This window comes from Centropristis striata, chromosome 5, assembly GCF_030273125.1.
Source record: "Centropristis striata isolate RG_2023a ecotype Rhode Island chromosome 5, C.striata_1.0, whole genome shotgun sequence".
Lineage (NCBI taxonomy): Eukaryota > Metazoa > Chordata > Actinopteri > Perciformes > Serranidae > Centropristis > Centropristis striata.
In genome coordinates this window covers 34,461,692-34,477,073 of record NC_081521.1, presented here as the reverse complement: position 1 = coordinate 34,477,073, position 15,382 = coordinate 34,461,692, and the positions used below count along the sequence as shown (strand labels likewise).

The 15,382-nt window shown below is 40.1% G+C and overlaps 2 protein-coding genes across 2 annotated transcripts; both read right to left on the bottom strand.

The window, feature by feature from the left end:
* Positions 1-2,901: 2,901 nt before the first annotated feature.
* phlda3 (pleckstrin homology-like domain, family A, member 3) lies at positions 2,902-5,542 on the bottom strand. Its single transcript, XM_059333706.1, has 2 exons — positions 4,793-5,542; positions 2,902-3,497 (listed from the first exon to the last, which is right to left on the bottom strand). Exon 1 carries the CDS (start codon positions 5,229-5,231, stop codon positions 4,803-4,805), a length of 429 nt encoding a protein of 142 aa, XP_059189689.1. The 5' UTR covers positions 5,232-5,542; the 3' UTR covers positions 2,902-3,497; positions 4,793-4,802.
* A 1,123-nt stretch (positions 5,543-6,665) lies between these two features.
* On the bottom strand, positions 6,666-14,715 carry csrp1a (cysteine and glycine-rich protein 1a). Its single transcript, XM_059333964.1, has 6 exons — positions 14,408-14,715; positions 11,000-11,109; positions 9,813-9,981; positions 9,598-9,727; positions 9,410-9,506; positions 6,666-7,141 (listed from the first exon to the last, which is right to left on the bottom strand). The coding sequence occupies exons 2-6, from the start codon at positions 11,106-11,108 to the stop codon at positions 7,065-7,067; spliced, it is 582 nt and encodes a 193-aa protein (XP_059189947.1). The 5' UTR covers position 11,109; positions 14,408-14,715; the 3' UTR covers positions 6,666-7,064.
* Positions 14,716-15,382: the final 667 nt, after the last annotated feature.

The following is a 15,382-nucleotide window of genomic DNA, read 5'->3' as shown; positions in this document are numbered from 1 at the left end:
AAAAAACAACCCATTTCTCACTTAATTTATTATCTCAGTAAACATTTTTTCAAGTCTTCTTCACCACGGCATGTGTTCATTTTGTAAATTATGGTTCCATTTAGAGTAAATAGAAGGGGAGGCTTTAGGGCATGGCTGTATTGTGATTGACAGGTCACTAACATGGCTTGAACTTTGACCCTTATTACAGTGCATTTTAGTCCATTAAACCTTCTGGTCGTCCAAAAATGTATTGTTCAGCGTTTGGTTGTTCAACCCTGATTCCCAGAGAAGTTTAGATGCTGTGTGAAATGTAAATGAAAACAGAATGTATATAATTCAGTATATTTTCAAAAAACAAAAGTTTATCAGTTTAAACATTAACGGAGAAGGGTTAGAATTAGACCAAAAAAATGAATTTTTGTGCCAACGCTTATTACAAAAGAACTGTAGGGCCAACATGCATGTTCAAGGCTTCATTTTAAAGGTAACATATTTTTTATTTTATCTAGTGTCTGCAGTTTTGCTTATTTATCATGTGGCTAAAACACAACTGAAACTACATCAGTTCAAAAAACAAGGTCTCACCTTGGTCTAGCCAAGTCTTCTGTTTAATTTACCTTTTTGACAACATCCCAACTTTTGGGGAATTAGGGCTGTATTAGGAGATACTCTAAGTAGGCAGTCGCTACATCCACTTTTTTGTACAATCTATAATATTCTTTTGACTCTAGATAAGCTCATGTTCTAGGACAGGGGCTATCAACTACGTTTTGTTCAATTTTTCTAAACAGACACTGTGGCCGCCGGACTTTCAAATAAAGGAAATATAATGTACTTAGGGCCTCGGGGCAATCGCACCGAGCACTACTGTTATACTGTGGATTTCTTCTTCTTCCTCTTCCGGACGCAATTTCGTCCCGCTACTAGTCCTGCAACTTGAAGAGTTGCAGGACAAATTATACATCAAAACGTGCGGTTTGATCGGGATCGGTGTGCTATTACTTTTCTCTACAGAATACAAATTTTTTGAATGCAAATTCCACTCTACAGAAATAATTTAAAGATAGAAACGTAGGAAAATTTGTCTTCTCACTCACAATCCTCTGGTAAAGCTGTCAGAGTTATAGTTTGGGCGTACGACGCATAGATGCGCCACCAACACGCATCAACAGCCTCATTGGCTCCCATATTAAAAACGCAGGAAGATTTCTGAAAAAAAATTTTTTTTAGATCGCTCTAACAAAGCTATTTTTTTCATTTTTCTTTAAAAAAAAACATATGTAGACGTTCAGGAAGAACTCAGGACACTCAAAGTGAAGTCGGATCAATGATAGCTATTATGGTTTCGCCAAAAATGCTTTCTGTTCAAGGACAGAAATTCCAGTCTGTCTACCTCTGTTGTCACTGGAACAGGTGTCAATTAATTCTGTTGATTGCTTTGATCTGATTGCCTTCGATCTTTGATGTGATTACAGTTACAGATACACACACACGAGCGTAAACGAGCACACTCCTCACACATGCATACACTTGCTTCGAACACATACACACACACACAGGTAACTTTATGCGATTTTCGCTACACACACACACACAAATACACTCACTCACACACACACACACACACACACACACACACACATTTTGAGGTTAAAGGGCATAGTTTGAAATCTCTGAAGAATCTCATCATAGTGTACACATACCGGCAGTAGCCCCCGTGGCCCTTTCAGAATTTCCCCAGAGGAAATTTTCTAGTTAGCCAATATCATTGTTTGATATTTTCACTTTCAGTTATTTTTATTTGCCTATATCAGTGTCTGACTCCTAAAAAACAGGGGAAATCCAGAGAGCGAGCCAGATACTTAACTAGAAAATGCCATCAGACTTCCGTCAACGAGGCAGTTCACTGAGGAGTGATGGTTAAAAACTGTGATGACGGAAATGTCATTGGAAATATGTTAAATACCACAACACATTTCTTTCCTCCTCACATTTTTTAGGCTATTATTCTGCGGGCAGGGCTTGAAGGCCCACGGGCTGCCAGTTGATGATCGCTGTTCTAGGATTTAGTTTATGAAACTGCAGGTCACTGTTGGTGTGTTTAGCTGCTGGGAAAACCAGACACCCTGGACAAAGGTTATGATGTTTAGACAATGCATTCCTCCTAGTAGTGTGAGCACACACACTCTGACGGCCTGGATTTAAAGGCCGTATTGCACATAACCACTACCCTGTACTTCTCCACAGATCTCGTTCACTTACAGTAAGTATCCCACACACACACACACACACACACACAGTTTCAACCAATCATCCATCATTGGGTGTATCCGCTCCTTGTAATGCTCCTGGTCCCTTGCTGACTCATGCGGTGTGGCTAGCTTTGGGGTTTTCCACAGTAACGGGAGAAGTCACCACACAATCAACCCTTTATTCCTGACCTGCACTGAGCCCCACACACAGCTCTCTCTCACACAGTTATTTTCTTGACACAAAATATGCTTGAATGAACAATATATGCTCAGCCTCACTAACGAGAGTCTGCTGATGCTGAGACCTTGCTGAATTTCATGCTGGGTGTGCACGTAAGGCCTCTGTAGGTGAGTCTGTGTGGGTGGATGTTTGTATGCACAAGCCTCCGGCTAACTGTGCTTCTCATTAGTCCTCCACACTGCTCAGAACAAAAGGTATCCTGACTTCAGCACACACGCAAGAGCAGGAGAGCAATGCCACAGTGTTTGTGTGTGTCTGGGGATGTGTGTATTTTCCAGAGGCTATAACAGCAAGGTTACACCACAACTGGAAACAAATGATCTCAGCAATTAATGGTCTGAACCTAAAATAATCATGCAGCAGACTGTTTTTAAGTGTAGACAGCTGAGTCAATGTTTAACACATAGATCCACTTCAGGTTTACTGACAAAAATGTATTTAATCTTTTTCAGAGTGTAATACTGTAAATGGCTTCAACAAATGTATAGAATACAATGTGCAATGAATATGAGCAAAATATTTCTTCTTCGTGTTCAGCGTTAGAAAAGGCATGCACATCTGCTCAGTCTATAACAAAAGGTTTCAAAGCCAGGCAAACAGCAATGCATTTCCATCAAAAGCAAGATTTAAGATATAAAGTGACGCCTGTTTCAGCAACGTTAGAAAACGTTGGGAAATTAAGTCCAGAATGGAAGATATTTATGAAACATCAAGGCACAAGGGGTAAACTGTGTCCCAGCTCTACAGAGTCCGTCCAGATATCGCCATCTTTTCCATATGCAGCGGTCTCCACTATGACCTTATCCATGTTACAGTGATCGATCAGGTTCCTATGACAGCGTGAATAAGCTCACGTAGGAAGAATAGAAGAGTGTCTGTGATAAACTTCTTCTTGATCCTTTAATCCATATTCACTGGTGTCCATTCTGTACATCCCATCATGCTGTGCACCTCAGGCTGCTGGATCTCCTGTCCTCTATTTTTCTCAATTCCGATTGGTTCACTCCCGAGTATCAGAGAGGCTGCATAAAAAAAAGAGAAAAGCACATTTTAATATTATTAATTCTGACTTTTTATATGCAACACCGGGGCGGCTGATGGGGTACTACAACGTGCATTTGTAGTGAGTTATGTTACACTGTTACCACAGCTACTGAGTTAATTTGGGCCCTTGACTACTGCAGCTCTCTTAAGGAAGCATCGCTGTGGATTCCTGGACTGTGAGCTCATAGTTCAGACTTACACACTCAGTTCATGAACATTTGAGATTTTGATGACCAGTTTCAGTAAATAACACTGTCGTCATGTGATTGTGTCCTAAATGTGGAAAAGCTGATAAAGACGAATGAGGCATTAGCTCCGGTGTTCCGAAATGTTCAATCGTCTTAATATGCCAGCGAAATACATAAGAGAAGGCACTAAGTGTGTGTGTGTACATGTGTGTGTGTTTAAAAATACTTGGCTGCCTAGTGAGGGAGAGGCAGGCAGATGTTATTTTGGAGGCTCACATTGCTTCGTAATTATGTCCTCAAGTGAGAGTGGGTTTGTGTCCTAAGACGACTGTGAGCAGTTAAGGCCGATGACCACAGTGAGGGGAAAAACTTGCACGACTTTCACTCTGCAGTGGAACATCTAAACACTGAAGTGGTACTTGTAAATAACCTTTTAGCTTGAGGCTTGAGTGCTTCTAAGCAATGTGCCACCTCATTTTTTCCCCCCAAGAGTCTGGATGTTTTCATTCCATCCAATCACTGCACCACATTGTTTTGTTTATTAGCACCTCTTCAACCACAGGAGGGGAGATAATCAGCTAGCAGACTTTTTTTATGTTAAATGGTTGAGAAAGACAGCATTTTCTGACATTTAAACATTTCCCCTTGATGTGTTTAAGTCAGTGGTTCTCAACTAGGGGTTCGGGAACCCCCAGGAGTCCTTAAGGGACTGCATGGGAATATTTATTTTCACAATTTTATTCACTATTGAAGTGAATAAGTGACTATTCTGATCTAAAACTAATCATATAAGACAATCTTGTCAAATGGGTCTGTAACATAATGCATATCAGTTTGGGGGTCTTAAGTACCTCTTGTTTTAGTGATGCTTTGACTTGGGTTTCACTGACATAAAAAGTTTGTACAGGGAGTGAACCTGAGACACTCCAGCTATGGGAGGGTGTGGTGCCATGCTGCTCCCCAAACCCAAAATAAATGAACGTTTAACACACAATCAGATAATGACTGGATATCTTTGTCAAACCTATTGGCTACATTTTGATGGCATCCCAGTCTAAAATCACCCCCACCCAAGTGAGGCTTACCTTCACCAGGTCAGAGCTCCTCATCCTCCCCAGTGCTGCCCAGGTGTGTTGTGGACAGGTGCCTGTTCCGCCCTGTTTGCACGGCCTGCAGGTTCTTATAGCGCACCAGTGCCAAAGCAATCTCCGCGTTCCACGCCGTGCCGTCCTGCGGACACCGAAAGTCAATCTCCTTCCCCGTAGCCATGACCACTGTGAAGTACACGAGCCCGCGCTTGTACTCCACGCAGTCCACCGTGGCCATGCGCTCAAAGCGGAGCTCCTTGGCTTTGGAGCTCCACGCAGAGCTCGGAGCATCACCGCCTCCTCCGCCGCATTTGCAGTTGTGCAGCCGCAGCCCTTCCTCCGTGAGCACGCAGCGCTTCTTCTTCCACAGCTGGAGGAGCCCGCTGCTGCGCTTCTCCAGCAGCCCGTCTCGCATCACTTTGCTCGGGAGAGACATGACAACGCGGAGCCGAAGACAGAACTGAAACTTGGGACAGCCCTCAGCAGTGATGCGCCTCAAAATGAATCCATTAAATAAACATCTTCTCGGTGTGAAGGGTCCCTCAGGAAAACACTGGTTTTAGCCAGGACATTAAATAATAAATATATTAAAAAATATTAATAGTACAACACCTCTCATATGGTCTGCGTATAAATCCAATCCATGCGCAATGACAGCAGTGTGGAGCTTGGTAGGCTGGTCTGCCTGGATATGTTTGAACATGCCCGGCTCCACTGTAGACCTCCCCGCCTCCTGGTGACGGCAGGAGGAGATCCGGCCTGTTTATGAAATTCCCTGCTTGTGTTGTATGTGTGCGTGTGTGTGTCAGTGAGTGCACGTAGACAGTGTGATTTTACGGCACTCTGTGTTGTGTGTGTATGTGTGTTAACAGGTAGGTGGGGTTAACCACCTCCCACCTACTGTAGGTCATGGTGCACCTGTTTATAACTGCCACACACCTGTCAGTTTAGGTACATTAAAAATAACTTAGTTAAATCACATTTAGCTGCCCTTTCAGGTTCCACAGTCTTTATGACAAACTGCTTCACCCTGTGTCTCTTTGAGAGCTTGAATGTGAGTGGGAGGACAGGGCTGGATAAAGTCAGGTGGTGTAATAGGTCAATGTGAGAGTGCGAAAGAAATATAATGTAAATGTTTTCTCAATACTATATTTTCATATTTTCTACTATACTTTTCTTTCTTTCTATTCTTGTTTGGTTCAATAAAGTGTTTCCGATTCTAATTCTAAAAATATTTTTGGAAACAATTAAGTTAAGTGTATTTCCAACACAGTGTTTGAGCAATTCCAGTATAAAATTCCAATATAAAACATCTTTATACATTACAGTCTACTGTAGGCCTATTTAACCAACATTTACACATCTGTAAAAAGTAGTTAAATATTTCAAACCAGTGAAAGCCAACTGATTGTAAAATGATTTAAGTCAAATTAGTTTGAGGAACTGGTTACATTTTTCACAACAAACAACAAAGCCTTGCTGACACTGTTTCACTTCACAGATCTCCCAGGGGGAAAACTTAATGAAGGCACTTAAAAAAGTTCTTGTCATTCTTTACACCCTTGATGGGTGGAGTGAAACTGTAATTCCCCCAACTTTACAAGATACTGGACCTTATGTACCAGCACTGTGATGTGTCACTGCAATGTTATGAGAGGAATGGATACAATGAACATGTGACATTTCTTGAAACTTACACACATAACGTCACCCTCTAATACTTTACCTCCCTGTTCCTAATTCCCCCCCCCCCCCCTCTCTCTCGCTCTCTCTCTCACACACACACACACACACACACACACACACACACACACACACACACACACAGTTTCGCTCACACAATAAAAAAAAAACTGGCACTAAAATCTTTCAACTTTATTTATTATCATGCGGTTTGGAAATCATATAACATACAAAAAGCAGGATTTAACGTTACTCTATTACATAGACTGTTCTTAACCTGATACTAAGATTTCATTTTTTAATAGAGTTAAAGCAGATAGTGCAAATAATGTGCAGAATGTTTCAATATTTCGTATGAGTTATGTATCAGTGTGTACTGTAACAACACTAGAAATCATCTCTGGCCTATATAAGACAGGGATGGCGTTAATTTTTCCCCACTGTACAATATAAGAATGCAGCTTTCTATCAAGCATGTGTCTGTCAGGTGCATGTTAACTGCTTCACTGGCAGCACTCTGCCCCCTGCAGGAAGAAGACAGTACTGCGGCTTTCTGTGAACCTGTCCATGAAGTTCTGCTTGGTCTCTACTGAGTGTACGACAGCGCCCCGGCTCCAATTCCGTACCCGAATCCTTTGGGGCCAAAGTTTTTGCCGTAACATGCTGTTGGATAGAAAGGTAATGTCAAAAAACTCCACTCTATGATATCAACACCACATCGTTAGCCCACCACTCTTCTGGCGGCAAATCTTCTGAACTACTAAAATTAGCCAGCAGCGAGTTTTGTTTTCAAGGGATGTGATCCGAAATATGTTTACTTTCTGTCTGGAATGCAAGAATATTCTTCCAGGAACAAAGTCAAGATTGAAATCCACGCCACGCCACGTGCGTGAACGTGGAAGCATTTTGTCTTTCCAGGCGGACAGAAGATTTCGTCACCTTGTTAAAATAATCGCCTAACTATTTTTTTCTAAGTTTGGCAGGAAACACAAAAAACTTCAAAAAAAAGTGTAACATATGACATTTATTGATCATTTCACTCAAAAAGGATGTAACAAAGGATGGCTATTGGCATAGTAATAACACTGTGTGTAAATTATGTAACTTAAGAGAAATAAATGACTTAGGCAATTTTTTTGAACATACCTTTGTGACTTAAGCGTCTACATAACACAAGTCTGTCAGAAACATGACATGACAAGTATCATGAGCATTAATGTTACTTCAAAGTGTCATAAATGTTCATGACACATACCATGTCATGTATATGACAAGCTCATGTCACTCTTATGTAGACACCTTCAAAATAAAGTGTTATCAATATTAGTGTCAACAATAAAACACTTGATAAACTAAACTGATAACTAAACAATCTTCTTATCTGATGCCTATGAATGTGACAAATTGTCAAAGAAGTGATGATCTTAAAGGGGTAAAATCACATGATCTGATCAACTGAGGATGTAGGCGATTTTGACCAAAATTACATGATTTATCATAGCTAGAATCTGTCAAACAGACAGACGGTTTCACATGAATGAATCATGTATGGCGAAAGTTAAAATAGTGATATTTATTAAAAATCACTTTATTTTTGATAGTCATCTAAAATTTGCCCAAAAATAAACCATGTGCATTCTAGGTCCTGTTAAAACATACAATTCTACTTCTACAAACTATTAAGCAATGAATGATTTGGCTAAGACAAACAGTCTCTCCTCAAAAATAAAACTGAAACTGCTTGGTGTTCAAAGGAACAAGCTGAAGATGTCAACTTGGCTCTGTGAAATGTCCCAAACGTTAATTGACTAGGCAGTAATGTGAATGTGATTAGTGTGTATGTCTACTTTTTAGTATAAAGCTCAAAATGCTTGGGCTGTCATAAAAAGGTAAACCAGATTAGTTTGCAAAAAAGGTGTAATAAAGCTTGGGCAGGAGTTTTGTGCCATGCTGTTTGCTTCTTTCTTTTAAAGTAAATTTAGAATAAATCAATACATGAACACTAGAACTTGAAATTAATCAACACCCGGCAAAAATGCATATCATAAATAAGGTGTACTTTCACCACTTAAATATTGTGATGTAATTCTGCTGCTGAACCACTTTTCTCAATTCAATATTTCCAGAAACATTGAAGAAACAAGTTTCAAAACAAGCTTTTGAGCTATTGTTCTTCTTCCTGATAATGACAGTGTTGTGTAGGGCCTACTTCAGGATGTCATTATGTATTACGGTGCCCCCTGGTGTATTTTTCTATTTATTACAACTCAGTCACCCACTGACAGGCCACTAACAAAATACAGTTCATTTTCTCTGTGTTGCATCCAATCAATTTCCCCTGTTTAGGAAGTGCAATCTTGCTTTTTTGATAGTCACACTGTGTGCATTATGTCAGTATATGGTGTCTCACAGATCATATCTATTTCAGACAAATGCAGCCTAAATGGATCAGCACTTGTCATCTTGCCTGGGTTCACCACTCTGGACCAGCATTGAAAACAGGTCAGACACAAGATTAAGAATGTGCTTTAATTTAAATTTACTGCTTGAAATGCTGAGTTTTGAACATAATCTTTTGTTTCACCAACACAATCACACCCAAAAATCTTTTAATATTATAACTAAGCTAAGTAGTAAATAATCATGATCAAAACATACAATTAAAGTTAATATAAACAGTAGATAAAGTAATCAAAATGTCAGTGTCAGCACTTTGATTTTAATCTTAAGCAATGGTCAGTTTGCAAGTGAATGTTTTTAAGTTTCTATTGAAAGACCAAAGTAATAAAATAAACCCTAAAAAAATCATGAAACCTTGTTTGAGTGGTTAAGCAGTTAAGTGGACGGAGACTGCTTGTGCAGTTCTACACACAACGTTTCTGTGTAATTATATAGTGTTATGATTTTGTAGTTCTTGGAGTGAAGTTTTACCTTTGCAGTAGATTTCTCCATCCTTATCAGCTAGTGTGGTTGACTCCAGGCTCTTGTTACATGATGCACAGGTGAAACATCCAATCTTATGCCATGCCTGTAAAAAAAACAACAAAAGAAAATACATTTAAAAAGGAGTGTGTATGTTTTGCAAACATGCATATGTGTGCATGTGTGTTTGTCCTTACACTCCCAGCTCCCATCACTTTCTCAGCAGCGTAGACAGACTTGCCACAGCGAGGGCACTTGTCCGACCCTCCGAACCTCTGTGCAAGCCTGGAGGGGTTCGGGTTGCTGGTAGGATGATGAGGAGCAGGCCTGATGGAGATGAAGAGACAATATACGTAGATAAAGGGGCTTTAGGACAGATCCAGTAGTGTGTGTGTGTTTGTGTGTTACTCACTCTTCATGTGAAATGCCCAAATTCTCTCCCTTGTCCATGCTGAGCGTCCCTGCTCCCTGGCCATAACCGTAGCCTTTTGGCCCGTACTTCTTGCCGTAACATGACTTGCAGTAGACTTCATCGCCATGAACAGCTACAGTTGTGCTGTCCAAGCTCTTCCTACACACCACTGCAGAAACAGAAAAACACACACACACACACACACACACACACACACACACACACACACACACACGTACATGCATATTATTGCTATGCATATTTGTGCACATTTTTTGTGCACATTCATGTATTTAGATAGGCTCTTAACTGTGCCCTTTTATGGAACAGCTCTATCAAAGAGGCATGTTTTCATCTGAATTCCATCACAGGAATGTTCGATTACAACACAGAAACACAAATAACTCCACTCAGAACTCCATGAACCTACATCATTTTCAAGTTGAGGCGGAAAACCACTTTGTGTTTATGATATATTTCAGTACATTTATTTTAATGGTAATACATTATGCATGTTCATGATTTTAACCCTATAAACCCCACAACCAGCTTTGAGGTGAAATATACGTCTCTCTAAAAATCACCAAAAGTAGTTATCATAGACTGTAAAAAAAAAGAGAAAAAAAAGAAAGAAAAAGACTACAAAGACTAAAAAGACACTTCTTATAGGAAAAAATAACCAAATCTAAGTTGAAATACTGGTTTGCATAGGCCAGACCCTGCACTACTAACTATTATTACCATTATTGCAGTCTCCTGACAACATTTCTGTGAAACCTGGAGCAAAAAAAAAAAAAAAAAAGGAAACTGCTATGTGTTCCAAGGGTTAGGATTGTACAGTTACATTAAAGAGACTATCTCTCCAGCTACTATGAAATATGTAATAGAGTGGTGAATAGTCTTGAGACGATAGAGAACCAGGAAACAACATACCCTTAACTGCTGTAAGTGTAAGTGTGAATGTATTTATTTACTTTTAAATCTGAAGTGTCCATCAACAGTATCTTGTTTTTCAGTCAAGCATGCATGGTACTTATAATGGCACTTTATTTCATTATGCTGTGCCATCCATGCCTGTTTTACAGATTAGATGTAGGTTAGTGTTACTTGTGACTGTCGTGACCAGTGTCAGAAGTTCAGCGGTTTTCTGGTTAACAAAGGCAGGAAGCAGCAAAGTGTTTACTCACTGCACAGGAAGCAGGACTTGTGGAAGCTCTGCCCATCACAAAGTACTTCTTCTGCAAAGTAAACGGTCTTATGGCAGCGGCCACACTTGTTTCCTCCTCCCAATGGCATCCTTTAGTCATGCATGCAGCAGGAACACAGACACACACACAAACACACTGTGATGAGTAATTTGTTGTTTTTCACCATATCTTTTTTGTACAGTTCATAAAGATACAGCACCTTCATGCAAAGACCCAGAGACAGAAATTATCAACCTTTTATAGATAATTAGCCAGTGAATTAGATGCCAGAGAAGAGACAGCCAGTGTAATTTATTGGTATATTCTTCCAGGGCATAAATTATATATATGTTTTACCTGGTTTAAAAGCCTTAATTAACATGTTGAACTAGGTCTTAAATGCATCATGAGAGTTTTCTTCTCCTGGATAATGTTCATTTTTAAAAGGAGCCTCATGTGCAGAGGTCTCCTCCTCTCCAAACCGAACTGTCCCACTGATTTATAGTGGTAAAAACACTGAAAAAAAACAGTTTCATGTCAAAAATGAGTGATTCTGTCTTCTAGGCGCTGCGAGTTGAGTTTCTTGAATGTTCGTAAGCTTGTTTCTCTCATAAAATAAGATACAGATGTCCAATGACTAAAATCCTTCATCCAGTTTAATTATATAGTAAAAACTACCAAGAAAAGTGTATTATAAATGGCTTAAAACTGGATAAAATGACATCTTCTGACGTACAACCACAACGATGACGCATGTGCAAAGAATATCACATTTAAATGACTCTCTGGGTTTGAAAATGGCCATAAACATTTAAGTAATATGAGTACATGACTCAAAAATAAATATAACATGGTTTATGGTCAGTTTATGCCAAAAAGTTACACCTTTTTCACAGACAACAAGCATACACATTTACAAGAGTTTGTGTTGTAAGAAACCCATTTTAACTTCACGATTTGATCGCCTGTAATTTTGGCTTTGTAAAGCCAGACCCAGAGACTGTAATTTCACTGCTGCCAGTTCTCTGTGGCTTCTAAAGCTGGAAATACAAGGAGAATTTTTCAGTGTTGAAGTAATGAAAGCATGACCTTTGAGGAGTCTTTAAGTTGTTGGAATGTAAAAGACCCTGGCGTTGTGCCTGTTTTTACCCAGTGTGTTTCCCAGCATGATCCTCCCAGCCCAACCTCGAGTATCCGCATCCACATCCACATTCCTGACCGTGTAAACCCTCCCACCTCCCTCTACTCCTGCCTGTCTGTCTCATTCTGCATCACAAGTCTGCAGACCTCTCAGGAAATGGAGAAGCAGCTGCACCTCTACCTGGGTCAACTCCTTTCTCTAGTGGTCAGAGGATGCAGCTGAGCCCTTGAAACAGAGTATGATATAATGCCATTTCCTATCACCCTTGGACACACTTCCCGTGTGTGCCCGGCTGCACCGAATTATCTCCCTCCCTTTCTTTAAAAGTAAATACAACACCCCAAAATTAAACATAACGTCTTTACTGCTGACACCAGACAGGTGCTTAATGTGAATATGAGCTCATTGTATGGCATTAAATCATAGCTCTGAGTGAAGGAATGGGTGGAGCGGTTTGTGTGTGGCTGCGGCCACACTGTGACTTTCCGTCATTGCAAGCACCAACTGTGTCAGTCTGTGTCAGGGGGTGAAGGCCAGAGAGTGAAATCTGAAAAGAGGTATGGGAATCAGTGACTGTGAAGGAAAAGTTCTGCTGTTTTTTGGGGATATATAGTTGGAGTGGAGGGCGATTATCATCCTTGGTGATGTACATTCAGTATACGTTTACAAGACAAGAAGAGCTTAATAAATCAAATTATCAGGATTTTCACATAGCTGTCACACAGCATGTAAAAGTTTTACCACCCAGGCAAGCTTGTTAATATAAAGCCAATAAAAAAGTAAAATAATACAGATGTTTTTGCTTGATCGTTGAGTTTCTGGCTTTATTCTTAAGTGCTCCAACAGACTTCAACTGTCTGTTTGAGATGTGGGTTTAGAGTGATCAAATCTGACGAAAACTGAAATTGAAACTCCAGCAAAACCGCAGAGTTCTGATGTGAGCATGGTTCAGGGAAACTTTGCTGAAGCATAAGAAATATAGGATGTGAAACAGAGGAAAATGGAAGGCCTTGATTGTTATGCTCTGTTGGAGAGAATTCATATTAAAAACCTGGCTTTTTCAGGATTATTTTATGTAATAGATCACAGTTTGTATATTCTAAAAATTCTGGAAGCAAGGCGAGCTTGCTTTCTACTGCCAGCAAAAGCAGAAATGTCAGAATTATTTTTGTCCCAGGCATTGGTGGAAGAGGTTTCCAGCAGCCCAACAAGGAAAATATGACTAGAAGTGGTAAGTTAGAAGTCTCAAATAACTCTCTAATTCTTTCATGTCGTTTTACAGCAATTTTGAAGGCAAGACAATCAATGAGGAGCAGAAAAAGAAAGCTTGGACGTGAGATGAGTGTCATGATGTGTAGATGACTCCAACGGCAAGCTCCAGGACAAAGTAGGTAAATAGAAGGTGAGAAAAAAAAGGGTGATGAATTCATCAACTTAGTCAATATTTATTTAGAGTTGAGATAAAAACTACTCTGACTTGTTTGACAAGTCATCTCACAGGATTAGCAGACAGTGAGGGGACTGACTGTTTTGGTAGTTATTAATGTGACCACAGAGGGGAAGAGCGAGACAAGGTGATAAGTTACAGACTAAAACGTCATGAGAGACATAATTCTTTTAGAAAATAGAAGACGTTCTTTCAGAGAAACAAGGTTTATCATTGCTTCTCAACGCTTCTCTTTGACCAATAACTTGTTCTTTCATTACATGAATAATCCAGATCTTTGCTAAATGATGTGCATTCCTGAAGATGAATCTGGTTCATAATTGCGGCTCTGCAGGTTGAGACACGTGGGAACATAGACAGTTGCACAGGAATGTTAAAAAAACAGAGTGCATAAGAGGTAAAGAGTAGAAACAAGGAAGTCTTTTCATGAAGTAAATATGACTGCATGTGACATCTGTGTGATTGAAACTTGAGGTTGATATAAGTAGAAGTTTCTGACTATTCTATATCAAATTCTACACTTTGTTGCCCACACCAGAGAGCCTTAGCATACTGCGGTTTTCTTGTACGTTAGTGTTCCACATTGTGTTACTGTTTAACTGTACGCTCTGAAACCACTTTGCAAACTAATGCATGATAGCTGTTCAAACAAAAGAGTCTCTTCTGACCTGACCTGACCTGCACAGAAAATGCATTTACCTTGTGGCAGAGTGTTTTTCCCATCATGCATCGGCACAAAGAGAAGGAAATTAGTGACAGTTAGAGGCAAACAGAATGCAGGAAGCTTCAAACAGACTGTTGTTTAATAAGATTACCTTACCTGCAGCTGGTAGGTGTTGAAGTGTGAGTCAGTGAGGATGGACAGGTTGAAGTTTGTCTACCTGATCAGAGAAATGCAGCAGCAGGGCGTGTTCAGGAAACCGGCGGTGCAGAGCGAAGTGGATGAGTTGCTCTTTTAGTCTGCTGGAGAAAAGCCGCTTCTCTTAGTAACCCAAATTTAATGATTTTATCCCGGTGATACAAATAGCGTCAGACAGAGGTGTTGGTATGTGCCTCTCCACTTTTCCACTGTTTCAGATGTGCTGAAAGGGAGGAGCTTCTGTTGTTACTGCTGCTTCAGTCCGCAAGCTTATTGCAACAGGGGAGTTTCTGGCTGACTGGGCGAGAGAGAAGGAGAGAGAGAGACAGAGAGAGAGAGAGAGAGAGGTGAATGGGGAGGAAACTTGGACTGAAAAGCTGTGTATTGCCTTGCACAGTGGAAATACTTTACCAAGAACAAGAGCCAGAAACACAGTGAAAAAGAACAAATATAGTAGCACTAAGACCCGTAAATTTTTGGAGCACAGAACTATAAAAGCTCGTCCTCCTCCAAGCTTGGGTGGTGCAAGAGCGTTTACGTTTCAACTTAATTTTGAAGGAATTTCTCCCCCCCTTTCCCTTTGTTTTGCCCTCATAGCCTGTATAAAGAAGTAGCCATCCTGACATCACCCGTCGGCTGGGGCTCTGGGAATTGACAGAGCATGTTTCACATTGAGTGGCATTTTATTGACAAAAGGATTAATAGAGAAAATAAAAGGGCAGATAATGAAAATAATCGTTGGTTGCAGCCTTATACTGATGAAGACATCATTTTTAAAATTACATTCAATTTCTACAGTTCAGTCAATAATCTAAAGGACAATCATAAAGCAGTCAGTCTGGCTTAACTGGGTGAACTCTATATTGTTTAAGCTGTTATGTAAGTTATTGGTATTATTTTGTCAGATAACAAGCTGAATTCACCTTTTTTACACCT

Excerpts from the sequence above, each read along its gene's own strand:
- phlda3 (XM_059333706.1), bottom strand. The coding sequence starts at position 5,231 with ATGTCTCTCCCGAGCAAAGTGATGCGAGACGGGCTGCTGGAGAAGCGC.
- csrp1a (XM_059333964.1), bottom strand. The coding sequence starts at position 11,108 with ATGCCATTGGGAGGAGGAAACAAGTGTGGCCGCTGCCATAAGACCGTT. Across the intron at positions 9,728-9,812 it reads TTGGGCATTTCACATGAAGA|GCCTGCTCCTCATCATCCTA; the intron begins GTGAGTAACACA and ends CATCTCCATCAG. Across the intron at positions 7,142-9,409 it reads TGGAGAAATCTACTGCAAAG|CATGTTACGGCAAAAACTTT; the intron begins GTAAAACTTCAC and ends TCTATCCAACAG.